Source organism: Dermacentor andersoni, chromosome 2, assembly GCF_023375885.2.
Source record: "Dermacentor andersoni chromosome 2, qqDerAnde1_hic_scaffold, whole genome shotgun sequence".
NCBI lineage: Eukaryota > Metazoa > Arthropoda > Arachnida > Ixodida > Ixodidae > Dermacentor > Dermacentor andersoni.
In genome coordinates this window covers 229,311,486-229,326,154 of record NC_092815.1, presented here as the reverse complement: position 1 = coordinate 229,326,154, position 14,669 = coordinate 229,311,486, and the positions used below count along the sequence as shown (strand labels likewise).

The 14,669-nt window shown below is 44.5% G+C and overlaps 2 protein-coding genes across 5 annotated transcripts in view; one reads left to right on the top strand and one right to left on the bottom strand.

The window, feature by feature from the left end:
* Positions 1–2,333, bottom strand: part of Lrch (Leucine-rich-repeats and calponin homology domain protein) — a 205,195-nt gene extending 202,862 nt beyond the window's left edge. For all 4 annotated transcript variants that reach the window (XM_050186794.2, XM_050186791.3, XM_050186793.3 and 1 more), the window contains exon 1: positions 1,976–2,333. In XM_050186794.2, coding sequence (XP_050042751.1) covers positions 1,976–2,156 — 181 coding nt within the window. In that variant the 5' untranslated portion in view covers positions 2,157–2,333. The remainder of the gene's footprint in view (positions 1–1,975) is intronic.
* A 130-nt stretch (positions 2,334–2,463) lies between these two features.
* The window catches only part of Vps50 (vacuolar protein sorting 50), a 171,998-nt gene continuing 159,792 nt past the window's right edge, over positions 2,464–14,669 (top strand). Inside the window, exons 1-3 of the mRNA XM_050186790.3 lie at positions 2,464–2,663; positions 3,027–3,104; positions 11,163–11,276. Coding sequence (XP_050042747.1) covers positions 2,622–2,663; positions 3,027–3,104; positions 11,163–11,276 — 234 coding nt within the window. The 5' untranslated portion in view covers positions 2,464–2,621. The remainder of the gene's footprint in view (positions 2,664–3,026; positions 3,105–11,162; positions 11,277–14,669) is intronic.

The following is a 14,669-nucleotide window of genomic DNA, read 5'->3' as shown; positions in this document are numbered from 1 at the left end:
GCCTCTATAACCTAATGCATATAACCAAGACTGGATATACCCTTGCAGCCAGGAAATTCGGAAGTAAGAAGAAGCGAAAAGGAGACAGGAAAGATGAAAAGGCTAGAGAGAAAGGCAAAGATTGAAGAGGAGGACAGAAAAAGGCGACTGCCGCTTTCCTCCAGGTGGGTCAGTCTGAAGGTGCTGTCTATGTGAAGCCGAGGCCGAAGAGGTGTGTTGCCTCCGCCGGGGGGCCTTAGCGGTCCAAATACCCAGCATCGGCTCAACCCCCAGGATCCCCCTTTCCCCAGACACGGCTAAGCCGCGCACGGCTACACGCGGGAGGGTCCGACCCTCGTGTGCTCGGGTACGTGGTGTCGCAACACACCAAACACCTGCGGGGTCACACTGGGCTCAGTTAAATACATTTGGCACTGCAACACCAAGCAGTAAATCATGCTGTAGGAGTGGGTGACTAAATTGCTGTCTTGGGAATGAAACACACTATTTACAACCCTAAAATCAATGCTTCAATCACACAGCCAGGGAGCTGCGTTGGCAGCAGCAAAAGCACGAACGCGAATCACATGATGTCACTTTCTTTGTCATAGCGATAACAGCACCCGTCTCTCCAGTGGTGGCCCGTGAGGCCAATAGAGAAAAGATTTGGGGAAAAGGGAAAATTTATAGAAGCAATATTACAGACTGAAATGAATATCTTGTGGCTACATAATGCTTTAACTGAAACGGCATTTTGCATTTGGAAATTACCATGTACTGTGACAATTTCCTGAGTGGAAACTAATTCTCAGCCCTCCATCAAAGCTTTAGTGGAGGTTTAGATGTTTTTAGGTAGAATTCCATACACTAACTATTGTGGCTGTGACAGAACACAAGATACAGTGACGTAAGTAAATCTCATGGAAAATATTGTCTAGCTTTGATGACGGTGTAATAACTTAGGTGGTGACACATTATGAATATGTTCTTCCCAGTCTAAATGCCGGTCAAATTATTACTTAGTTCTATTTTGTTTGTTCATACAATGTAAGCTTTGCCTGGCTGTAAGTCGCTCATACAACTAGAGTAGCAAACTGCATGCTACAAGAACAAGAAGCTTGACTGGACTACACCAATTGCCAAGAGAAAGTCACTGCTTGTAATGATACTATGCTGTTGTTTTTATTGCTTTGCCTTCCGTGCGTGAACTTCGCTAATATCCTATTAATATCTTATTCAATAACAGAAATAAGGAAAATGGCTTGAAGTGAAAAACAAGCACTGAGCAATAGATATATAGATCCTTACGCAGCAATTGCGGCTACGCTATAACTGTCCCGACCATGCCTGTTCAGATTGAAGAGGCAGAAGGGATTGAATGGAATTTTTTTAAAGAAAGAAAGAAAGACGGAGGCGAGAAGCCAGCACAGTAGTGCGTCCTTAGTATAGACTCCCGCACACTGCCATAATTCGCATAAAACGCGGCACAATGTATTAAATTTGTGCACTGCTCGCCCTGCCAGACAAGCATGACGCAGAACCAATCCACAGCTGTCATCCCAACAGGAGTCAGTGAACCAAGCGACGCGGCTGGAGAGCTCAGACACTTTACGGCGCGAGATTGACGGCTCAGCGAGGGAGTGCAGATGTAAGAGGCAATCTAGGTCGAGATAGGCGAGAGTGCTCAGGCGAGGCACCCCCTCGTGCCGTCTCGGATGAAAGTGGGCTAACGGGCGCGGCCGGCAGCAACGGTTCTCCACTTCAGTGGCCAACCGACTGGACCACTGAAAGCCTCGCGCGCGTTGACACTGGAAGTGCGGCCTTCGGGCTTTGAATGCCGGTGCCGCGACCAAGCGCCAGGCCCTACTAAGTGCAAATGCTAAGGCGGCGCCGGACATCCCACATCCGGCGGGCATCAGTTTATCGCTGAGCGAAACATGCAAAGCAAAACGCACGAACTTGAAACCACTCGCACGCGCATCACGTTTTGTCTCACCTGCATGTACAATGTCCCGAAGGTCGTACTTGGCCGCGTAGGGCGGCAGCTCTTTTAACTTGCGGCCGTTCAACTTGAGCTCGCCGGTGTGTTGGGCGTCCTCGAGGAGCCGCTCCAAGGTGCGCGTTAGCTGCGCGTTGCTGGACGCTGCCTGCGATGCCAAAGCAGTCGGCGCCGCCATCCCACCGTCCGCATGTTCAGCAGGACCGACTTGAACGGTGTCGACTGCAAAACGCACACGCGAAACACTGCTGCGCTTTGCTGCCACCGTAACAATCACGCACAAGCAATCATGTTGTGCCCCTTCAGGCGCTTCCCTGCAGGCGATCACAAAGCACTCCGGCTACGCTCCAGAGCTCCCCACTATTTCGACGGCTGGCGCGACGACGGACGGTAAAAGAAAAAAGACCTCAAAACAGAGGGCGTGCCGGCATGCACGCTGGACACGCTAGCCACGCTAGCTATTTTGACGGAAGACGTGCGTGTGTGCTCCTAAACGTAAAGTTGTAGCGGGGTTGCAGGTTGTAGCAGCCGCGCATCGGGTGCACGATGTGTGAAGAGGTTGTGTAGCATTGTTTTCATGTCTTTCTTATGTCTTACGATCATATTGAAGCAAAGCACGGTACAGGCAACTGACTGAGGCGCTATGGATCTCACGAAAAAGCTGCGATCACTGGTCGGAAAACAGGCAAGTGTCAAGCGAAGATGTTGGATTTACTTTGAGTACCGCAAGATAGATAGGCTCGCGTCAAAGATTCGTGTTATCATGGGATCATAGTTCTGTGCATTGTCATGTGCATGCACTTTCTTGTGCACAGCGCAGTCGTCCACTGGGCTCAAGCCCAGTACTGTCACTGGTCCACAGTGAGGAACTGAATATTCGTGCATATTATGTACTATTTGGGAGGCGTATTCCGCTGCTTGCAGTAGATAGCTATAGGCAAGCCTTCGTAATTACGCTGTTTTCACAGCCCGACTCTGTTCGAAATACTGAGACTGGAACACGCCAAGTGTTGGTGGCGAAGTGATCGTGATTAACAACATTTTGCAGGGGCAGCTGCCAGCACAGGACACGTCAAGCGCTACAACGGGAACTCCTGAGCCGCAAGCAACCATTCCTAGGCTCAAGGTATTCCCGCAGTCATACTGGCAGCACGTTGCGCGGCTTGAATGCTAGGAGTGACGTGCAGCACCGGGATCCTGCGCTGCCGTGAGATCGCGCAGGCTTTCTCAAAGCCAACCGTCATTGTAGGCATGCCATAATGCTTACAATCGCGGCGCATGCATGACACAGACCCACTCCAGCACAAATTTCCCAATCTCACAGTGTCCACAAATTTTAGTTTCACTTTTCATCATTTGAAAGCATCCCTTTGATATTTTTGTCACAAAAATTTAGCAGGGTTTACGTTCTAGCTAAGCAATATGAATCCTACTACTATCAAAGATAACTGGCAAACGTACTTGGCCCTAAATAACATGCCTGTTTGGTCATATGCAGTAGACTCTGCTTAAAGAAGTGCGGACAAATTTTTTGTTCTAGTTTTACTAATTTAGATAATAGCCTCGACCAAGTAATTATGTTATGGAGTTTCAATTTCCCAAGAGTGCAGCAAGCAATTAATTAGGTTAGCTTTTAATACGGCCATTTCCAAATGCGTGCCAAGAGCAGTATGGCTTCGGACTTGAAGAAGGTTACTTATTTCGCCACCAAAACCTGTTGTTGCAGTCTTGTGGTACCAGATACCATTGACACGTACACACTGTGCACGGCCATGGTGCCTAAAGCTGAGTCCATTCAGTACTCGACGGAACAATAGAGGAGAGAGTGTCCCCCTGAATTTTTAAGAGAAGCGAACTATTGGGGCCAGTTTGGCAGCTTTCGGCGACACAGTCATTGCATGTCCTTCAACCACCACACCCTGCCTCCTTCGTTTTTTGTGGCGTGAGAAGTAAACTTTTTCACATCCGAAGCCAGTGCTGTTCTTGATGAGCATTTTGGGCAGGCCGGGCAAAATGTGTTGTAATTATTTATTTGTATGCTCTTGAGGAATTGAGGCTTTGTACCAAAACTATGTAGTTGACAGCTACCTGAAAAAGTGAGAAAAGGGGGACACCAAATTTTTGTGTGAGCACTCCATTAAACAGAACTTTGAGGGATAGAAAATAGATTTCCGTTTATCAGAAGTTATGTTTATGCGAAGGACGCAGGAATAAAAAAAAATTGTTTTGTTTCAAAGCCTTCGAGTGTTTTAATTTCATTGCGGTGAAAAAAGGCGTTATTGTACTCTACTTGAAATATCACAGCTTCTTTCGCACAAAGTGTGTACTCATGCATCCTCAGTTCTTGACTGTCTCCATCACGATGCACAAAGGGACACAAAAACTAGGCAACGTGAACACTGCAGAACAGCTGCTGATGTCATGACAGTGCAATCACTGATATATTGCATTTTCTTGGATATTTGGCATCACCGTTTTAAATTCTTGTCAACCTAATCATGTTTCACATGAAGTATGACAGCTGGTGAGGTAGGTGCGGTTTCGGTTCCAGTTCATTTTAACCGAAGTTAACAAAGAAAGCATTTCGTTTTAACGAAGTTTGTTCACATTGTTCCTATGAGTAGCCAACCAAAGTACCATCTCGTTTACCTGGGCATTTCCGTTTAAGCAAGTTTCGATTATCCATAGTCCACTGTATCCGGTGATCTTTTACTGTTTCTCATTGATAGCAGAATGATAGAGACATGGCACTTTTCATCTAATCATTGATGAAGGCTTTGAAGCTGGTAGAAACTGTGAAGAGGATTAAGTGCCAATGTTCCTTAATGGACATGTTCTTCGAGCCATCAAGAACATGCGGGAATTTTGCAACAAGGTCATTTTAAGCTACTGGCCCAGTACGGCCTTAAGATTAATTCATGCCTTACTTGACCAAGAACAAATTGTATATGTATCTGGCACTTAGTATTCTCTGCTTGTGAGAGCTAATTCTGGTCTCCCACGAAGTTTGATACTTGGACCGCTCTAATTTTTCATTTATGTTAATTAGTCACCCTCATATTTTATGTTGCATGTGGCTCAATATGAATTTTTGAACACCGTCCTGTGATCTGCATGCATCAGTTTGTGAATTTTTTAAGCCATTTTATGCACATGTGTGACAAGATGTGTTTTTATGGCTAATTCCTCTCAACAGTAGAGGAAGTGAGTTCAGCTGTAGGCACAGGTAAAAAAGGGTTGCGCAGCCCCAGGGTGCCTTAGAGTCGCACCATGCATATTGACTTCGAGGCTATCTTCAGTGGAGCTGTTCTCGATCATGTGAAAGAAGTGCACAGCACACGAATTGGTTCGGCGGCACACTGCAGGAATTGCCAACTCATGGCTGGCAGCTCACCAATATCTTTGAAAGCAAAAGTTTACCGTAATTGCATTCTGATGGTGCTAACAATTATATGGGACAGAAACTTGGAGGTTAACAAAGGCTCTTGAGAAGAAGCTGAAGACCCCGTAAATGGAGATGGAATGAACAATGCCAGGCCTAAGATTAAAAGACAGAAAGACAATGTGTAGATTGGAAAGCAAGTGGGGGTAGCCAGTATTCTAGTTGATATCAAGAGGAAAAAAAATGGAGCTGGGCATGGCATGTAATGTGTAGGGCAGATGGTATATCAGAGTTACAGAATGGGTGCCAAGGGAAGGGAACGGCAGTTGGGAATGGCAGTGAAATAGGTGGTGTGATGAAATTAGCAAGCATAGACAGTTTCAGATGGTGCAACAAAGGGGTAAATGGAGATCTCTGGAAGACGCCTTCATCCTGCAGTATACATGAAATAAGATGTTGAACTGCCAATGACAGCAAGAGTACTTGGTTCGATAATATGCATGCAGGAAAAAACATTTTCAAAAAGTGTGTGAGAAACATGCATTTGCATGTGCTGCAATAAAACAAAACATGGGATTGGTTTTAACATTTGCAAAGGTGTGGAAGGCATTGTGTGTGATGAAATATATCATAAAATTTCTTTAGTCTTGCAGACGGCCGATAACAGCACTACAAAGGTTTAGAACAGTTGATGTAAGAGAACTAAACAGTAGGAGGTTGAGGGAACTGTCGAGGAATGAATGGGGCAGCCGTATGTAGAACTTGCAGTGGAAGTCACAAAGGTGTGTGGCAATCAGCAGCATTAAAAAAAGAATGATCATATTCAGGCTAATTTCGTAGTGCCACAGAGATTGCATGGTACTGAAGTTATTTCTACGAGAAAGCCAGAGGTGACATTACGATGAAGCTGTCAAGGATATGGAACTGGCTTATAGTAAGCATTTCGAGTGTTCTAGTCAGCTGAGGAAGGCACAGGAAATAAAGCATGATGGGCCTGCTAAAACACATTTCAAGGAGTGAAATAACATATTATAACATTTATTTATTTGTTTATTTCACTACCCTGAGGCCCCGAGGCCATTACAGAGGGGAGTGGGTACATTCGATAAAGTGGGGAAAAAACCAGCAGTAATTTTGTATAAAACTAAAGAGGAAAAGGAAAGGTTAGATCAATACAACAAAGGAAATGAACAATAAATAGCACACAGTAGAAAAAAAAAAGGAAAAAAGCCGCTTAGCATACAAAGCATAGAGAGACATTATCAACAAAGAAAGATAACAAGAGAGATGATGCTCAACACAGTAATATATGCCTACAAAACAAAGATTGGTGGAATCAAAAAGAAAAGGGAAAAAATGGGCTAAGCAAAAAGAAAAAGGAGGACAATGCCATAATTTCTTGTGTTTATGACAACAGCAGGTTAGTTAAAGCAGCTTTGAACTTAGAATTATCAGATATTTCGATGACAGATTGGGGAAGGTGATTACAACTTGCTGATGTATTGGGGATGAATGAGTTGTAAAAATGATTAGTGTGGCATGAAGGAGTACCAACGGAGCTATTCACGCCCCAGTAACGTTGGAATGTGCCCAACGGCTCCAGACACGGCGGTTGTGTCATGTCGTTGGAGTATAGATGCCGGTTGTTCACTATCGTGACGTTGCAGAGCTCGACGTATGCATGTGCATTACGTCAGAATATATCTGCGGCTTTAGGATCAAAGTTACGTTACTTAGTTTTTAAAAAAAGCAGTTGATAAGACCTTGTCAAATACTTTTGAAAAAATCTGGTAAAATGCAGTCAACAATGGAACCCCTGTGAAGTATGGTAATTAGGTCATGTATAAACGTTAAAAGTTTCACAAGAAAACAACCTGTGAAGTCCATGACGATGATATGTAAAAAAGGCATTTGACTTTAGGGGTGATCCAAGGTGAGAGTGACACGTTCCATAATTTTACATGGCATGCACGTAAGTGAAATGGGTCGATAATTATATGGTGAATGGCTATCCCTAGACTTCTGCAAGGAACTCACCCTTCTGACCTTCTAGTCTTCCATAATTCAGGCTGTCTGAAGAGATGGCTGGAATGATTTGAAAGTATTATAGCACAGTACACTTTAGTCCTCATTAAAAAGTTGGAATTTATATTATCAATGCCACGTGTTGAAGAAACTTTTAACTTATCTGTTATTCTTTCTATATCGGGGGCGCTATAACGTAAAGCTCTTCCACACTTTCCTATTCCAATTCTGCAATCATCTCTTCACGATTGGTCACAAACGTTTTTGGACCACCTCCACTTCGCCTGTCTGTCACGTGACATCACGAAAACCGCGACAGCTCACCATCTGATATGACGTGTACACACTGATTATGTATGATTGGATTGAACAAAAGTCAAATAGTTATTTCTGATTCAACGCCTTTTCACCATTAGACCTCGGCTATTGGCCGAAAGTTTTGGGGCGGCACCCACATCACCTGCCTGTCACGTGACGTCACAACAATGCGAAAACTCACCGCGTCACAGTGACGTGTCCATATTAAAGATGCATTAATATGCCGAAGAAAACTGAATTTTTTTCTGAATAGCCGCAGGCTGCCCCATTCGAAAAGGAATAAAAGATGGCTGCCGCCAATCACTCAGGCACTCGCTACTAGCACCTGCCGGAAAACATGGGTTTATTTGCATACAATAAAGCTTTTTGCGTGGCCGCGTAACGTTTTCGAGAACTTTCTGCACGTTTACGACCTCATTTGGCCAACTCTTCTTTGCTGAGGATCCGTTTTAGCGCCATTCTTAAGCTTTCGTTGTATGCCGCTGTGATTTTCGACGAGCCACCGTAAACTAAGTAAGAGAAAGAGGACCAATCACAGACGCTGGCACCACCCTCTTCATCCGGTTATCGATTTTCAGTGCACTGGCTTGGCCCCATCAAATCCCTCTCCACTTGAGTGTGCTCCTTGCCACTTGTCAGCCAATTAGATAAGACAAGCCGCTCAGTGTAGGCAGTGTTATTCGTTTTTAAAGCCAACAAAAGTGACCTCCTATAAATGAAGAGAGCATTTGATTGGTCCCTTTAGGCAACCCTGTGGGTCACCACCCGATGCTTGCGTCGGTGGTTACGTAAATTTCACCTTAGACGATTTGAATAAAAACATATTGGAATAGTTTTACATTATAGGGCCTCGGCAATATCAAAGACAATAGGGTCCATCGGTAAAAAGTCAGTACAGGGATAGGTAGTGGTTACGGAACACACATTTTTGGAAAAAGCAGAAACAAATACAGAGTTCAGAACATTTGCACATTGATCAAGTTGGATTAGTTGGTCGTTTAGTCTTTAAGGGTGATAGCTGAATTGTCTCTTTTGTTGACTATGCTATAAAATTGTCTAGGGTTAGCAATTAGAAGAGATGGTAATGTAGTATTTAAAAATGAATCCTTGGTGGGCTTGAAAGCTTTCTTATATTCGGTAGCCACAGCCTTATAAGTAGTGCAAGGTTCTTGAGTACCGGTTAGTTTTGCAGAGCGAAAATGTGTTTTTTTTATTACACAGCCTTTTTAATGACTGAGTGGTGATTGCCAGTTTGATGCAATTGACTATTTGTGGAATGTATTTCTTGATGAGCGGTGAAACTTTTTCTTTGAACAAATTCCAGTTAGTATTCATGGAGCGATCATGAAAGTTGGGCCGCTGATCATCTAAAAAGGCAAAGAGCTTATGGTTAAAATCACAACAAGCATGTTTATAGTTGCGGATATATATTTATGGTTGCTCTTGTGAGGCATGGTGCAAGTCAAAGAAAAATAAAGCAGCTAGTGATCGCTTACCCCTGGTAGGTGCGATATGGGATGGAAAAGATCAAGCGTAGTGGTGAGTACTAAATTGAGGATGTTAGAATTAGTAGACGTAATTCGAGTGGCCTGCATTACAAGCTGGGATAAGTTGAAATCATTGCGCAAATTCAAAAATCTGTAGCTTTCATTGGAAAAAGTATGACAATAGGAATGCACATTAGACCATAGTGTATTACGGAAAATAAAGTCACCTAGTAAAATGAGTGGGCTATTCAGATATCACACTCTGTGGGCTTCTCACCCGTGCTCTTTTATTGCACCTTTCAGACTAATGCCTGCTAGCTGAGTTGCCATCCACAAAACATGCCGATGGGTGCGCGACAAATTGCGCAAGTCCGACTCACCGCGACCGGATAACGAGCGAATATGTTCGCCCCATGCTGGACACAAATGGCTGGTCGTTCACGCGAATGGTGGTGCGTTCGAACTAGGCCTCGCAGACGGTCTCGCAGAAGCATGGATCGGTGCATGCGCAGAATGACCACGCCGCTTGCAGACTCCGAGCTAAAGAGGAAGAGCCTTCTCCTTTCCGCTCCCAAGTAACCCCGCCGTTAGGTGGCATTAGCAGAGAAACACTCGCGTCATCTCTCGTACACCCTGCAAGCATACTGACTGTCACAGTAAAGCCACGCAGTGAAGCCGGATTATAGGAGACGGGAGCTATGCGAGAAAACAACATATCAGGGGACGGGTGAGAGTCGCGCATCCCCACAACTCTAATCGTATGGAGAACATCATGAAGGTTATTAGCAAAGGCAAGTAAACAGGACGGCGGATGAGAACAAACGCCCAATATCAATTTCTTATAGCATGTTTGTACTTCAACCAAGACAACTTCTAAATCATTATTAGTAAGATGGATAGGAAAAAATAAAACAGCATCAGAGACTGCTCTAAGCATGCCTACGCCACACCTAGCACCCCTGTCACACTGGTAAATGTTGGCGTTTTTTTTTTTTTTTTTTTTTGCTACAGAACAATTTACTACTATCAATCTTTGCAGATAACCAGGCTTCAGTAAGACAGATTGTGTCAGCATTGATAGCAGAGCAAAGATCGTCACATTTTGGAAGTATGCTTAAAATATTTGTGAGTAAAAGTGAAAGTTGGTTACTGACCGGTAACTTTGATCCGCTGCCCCTTGTGCAGTGGACCAAAATGTTTCTTAAGCAAGGGAATAACGATTTAAAGCTGGAAGTTCGCAAAGTTATTGATGAACCCCTCTTCAACCTGATGTGGACTTGGAAATGGTTTTAAAGAATTGAAATAATGCATTAAATAAGCACATTAATAAGAATGGAGTGCAGTCAGTGGCAGTGAAGGTGAGCTCAGGGGAGGAGCACACGTCGTCAGCACAAAATGGTGTCCACAGGGTGTATTGTGCCATGCCCTTACGAGTGCTTTGTGCTCGAGTGCTTTAGTGTAATTTGCTATGTCATAAGTCTGGGCTTAAAGCAACTTAAATTGTTGCATTTGAAATTTTGTTATAACTAGGTCAGTACACTTTTACCAGTGACTGTAGCATGGTTAGAAGCTTGAGCCATTAACATTTTTTATGTAAGTATAGCATTTCACACAGTCAGTAGTTTCCTTGGAATGTGTAGTTCTGCATCTAGGTATACTTATGTGTGCGTACAGCTGGGCAAGAATTTGGTGGCCAGAAATTTAGAAGCAATGTGTCAAATTGTTTACATGGCTTCTAAAATGCGAATGAAACACCTGATGTCATTTGAATTTGATGATGATGTAAGGAGTTTAATGGTGCACGGGCCAATCATACGAATTTAAGCTTCTGTGGCCACTAGTATATGTGATTTGCCTGTTTGTTCATGAATGATTAATTATAGGTGAGGTGATACTGTGAGTTGCTGCCTACTACAGTGGCAGTGTTTCAGTTTTGGCTAACTGTGTGTGCCTTCTTACTGTGTGCATTCAGCCCAGTGGGGAGCTGCCAGCCGACCCAAATGAAGAGGAGGAGGTCTTGTCATGCATTGAGGCCATCTACTGCTCACCCGAAGGGGAGTTTGACGCTAGTGACCATGAGCTCAAGGTATCCATGCAGCTGTCATTGAAAACATCTGTCCTAAATAGCAGGAACAGATCCAAAGAAGTGGTGCCAGAATGTGCCTGACCGATGGAATTAAATTTTAGACCATGTAAAAAGCCCTGTTTATCTATAGCAGATTTCACGCAGAATTGCCAGTTCGATCGAACTATGAGTGGATGCATCACAAAAAGCTATAAAAATGTTTTTTGCACTGCAACATAAACCAAGGATCGGTAGAACCAATCTCATGATTACTGTCAAGGGTAATGCATATGGCATTGAATCCACATAGTGACACAGTGTATTGCCACCATCGAAACAAATTATGTTTGAAGCTTGTACTGTGATAGGGTTCCTCTTTTGGGCTTTGCTGAGAACACTTTGTGCCATATAGCACCGCTGCTGCCGCAAAGCATGGCCTCCGAAATGCGTGGCATGCCATTGCCTGCGAATGCTGAGAAATACATCACGCAGCAGCCGGGCTCCTCTCTTGCACTTCTTTATGTACCTGCTGCACCAGGCATGTACCCAGGTCTTTTTGTTTAAGGGGGGGGAGGGGGGGAACCCGAGGTAACCTTTCTATGCAAATGAAGGGGGCACCTTTACTAGTACAAATGTGAATTACACCTGCCATTCGCCGTAAAGACGCGTAAACCCACAAAAGAGAAATGAAACAAGGTGTATCTCGCAGGTACGCCTTGGAAAAACACATCTACTTTACTTGGCAAACAAGGAGCCACTTCAAATGGACTCAAATGGGGTTTATTTTTGTGGTTACCACCTTATTTGGGTGACAGTAAAAGTTTGAAGTACGAATTATTTGCAGCCTCGCGAAGGAACAGTGGCTGTCGGTTATGAGGGCGTGGGGCGGGCGTCACTGCAGACTTAAGTTGTATCCGACTATAGTAGAATTTTTTAATTAGCTCTGGAAGAATTATAGAGAAATATATATTTGCAGAACAATCACAGTTCTTTTGGATCCCTTGTTTACTGCTCTACCAAGTTCGAAAAGCGACTCATATTGTTATTTGGAAAGTTGCATAACGATGCGTGGCCGCCAGTCCCACACAACCGCGTAGAGCGCAGGACGCTGCCGTTCTAGACGTACTGTTCGCACCGCGGAAGGTTAGAAAAACACAGTAGAGAAATGGCTACATCAGGCGGCTCGACTGATAACTGTATAAGCGTCATTCAAAACACACGAAATTGTTCTCCACTTCTGGCGGTGTTTTCGCTACTTCCTTTTTAAATAAAACGATGTTGATCCATAAATATTTTCATAAACAATGGTTAAATTTGTTAATTTTCCGCTTTTTCTTCCTGTTTGGCTGTTTCCTAGGCTCTCTCCCTTAGTATATTGCTTAATTTCTCAACTCCTTGCAACTCTTGTTTCCAGTTGCCAATTTTGCACGAGAAGCGCTGTACAATTAGCGAAAAACCAGACGAGGGGACGGGTGACAGTCATATTGCTTATGGGTTCAAGGGTTATTGCAGTGTTAGGCTGCTGAGCACGAGGTTGCGGGATCGAATCCCAGCCACAGCGGCTGCATTTTGATGGAGCGAAATGCGAAAACACCTGTGTACTTAGATTTAGGTGTACATTAAAGAACCCCAGGTGGTCCAAATTTCCGGAGTCCTCCACTACGGCGTGCCTCATAATCAGGAAGTGGTTTTGGCACATAAAACCCCATAATTTTTTTAAGGGTTATTGCAGGGTTTGATGATGGACACTGTTTTGCATTATTTTATTTTTTGCCTTATTTTTGTAGCTTCGACGGGGTGGCCAGACGAAAGATTTACGGCATGAGGCCTAGATGGCCGGGGCGCGCAGCGTCGCAAGAAACAGCCGGACTGCTTCAGTCGGGGACCAGACAAAGAATGCTCTTTTATTTCTGCGAGGGGAAACAGAAGGCAACTTACAGCATTTGGCGCTGAGTGGCGCCCTGAGGTAAACGACCCAAAAACGAAACCAGAAGCCAACACAGGATACCACACTTATCTAGCCCATATTGCTGGTATATGGTTCCAAGGATCCACCAGTATTGTGGCGAGCCATCACTTGAAGAAATAATGAAGCAAAAGGAGATGTTAAATGCAACTGGCGTTTTCTCCTACCACAACTCGTTGCTGGAGCATACAGACCAACTAACTACGAACTGAATCCCCTTCCTGGTCCCTGGATCAGTCTAAACAAAGAAAGTTGAACTAATGAAGCAACAGCTATGCGCGTGACCGTTGAATAGATGGTGACAACTGAACACATCTCGAGTTAATTGCGTGGGCACCAAATCAATGAGAAAACTGGCCTTCACACCCCAGGAGATGCCGATGACTACTGTCATCCAAAAAGGAGCGAAAAAGGCAGCAAAATGTTGACCACCGAATAGCTGTCAAGCCTCAACATTGATTTGATGGCGGTTTAGGAATGTGTGTGAGGAGTGATGGCGGGGGCAGGAAGGGCGGAAAGGGGGGGGGGGGGGGGGTCCTTGGGTACGTGCCTGCACTGGACCATCTAGTGGTACTGACAAGAAGCCCGCGCATGGCCTTTGAGATTAGAAGTGTGGTTCACCAGTGCCTGCTAAAACTGAGAATTGTTCCCTCGCTTGCCACGCACTCAGTGGTGCATACCCAGTGACCCAAGGTGGCGAGAGGTTTGTTAAGAAGCGGCACATACTCGGTGCATACATGGCACAGCTCGCCAAAGCATTGACATAAAAGGCGTTCACTGAAAAGCGGCACTTGGCCCATGCATTTTTGCTGTCCTTGAGGAACTCTTGTGACATTGGTTAGATTCCCCTTCACACTGGAGAAATCTAAGGGATCTGATTCGCCATTGTAGAGTGGCACATTCCCAATGACACATACCTAGCTGCCCAAGTTGGCGTCAAAAAGACGTTCATTGAAGAGTCGCACACACCCACTGGAACACACCCAGTGACCCAGTTTAGCATCAAAAAGGTTCATTGAAGACAAGCAAAGATCAAGTGGCATATACTCAGTGTACCAGTAGTCCAAGTCTGTGTCTACAGTGACCTATGTAGGTGTGAAAGGGGTTCGTTGAAGAGCGACACGTGTGTACACATTGCCACATACTTAATGACCCAAGTTGGTCCAGTGGTTGGTTTTTAACTGTGCTATCTCAGCACCAGAAAACTGATTTGCCTCCCATTTATAGACATTTTTTCTGTGTTCTTACGTTCTTTTGTATGTGTCTCTGTCATTTGTCTATTTCCTATTTTTTTGTTTCCTATCTTCTTCTACTCTTCTCCTCTTTTCATTCCCTCCCCCCAAAAGAGTAGGCAGGCATTGTGCCCCACTTGGTGGCCGTTGTCAGCTTGCTCCCTCCATGTTTCCTTTGTGTGCTTGTATGTTCCCATATTCTTTCTTAATTTTATT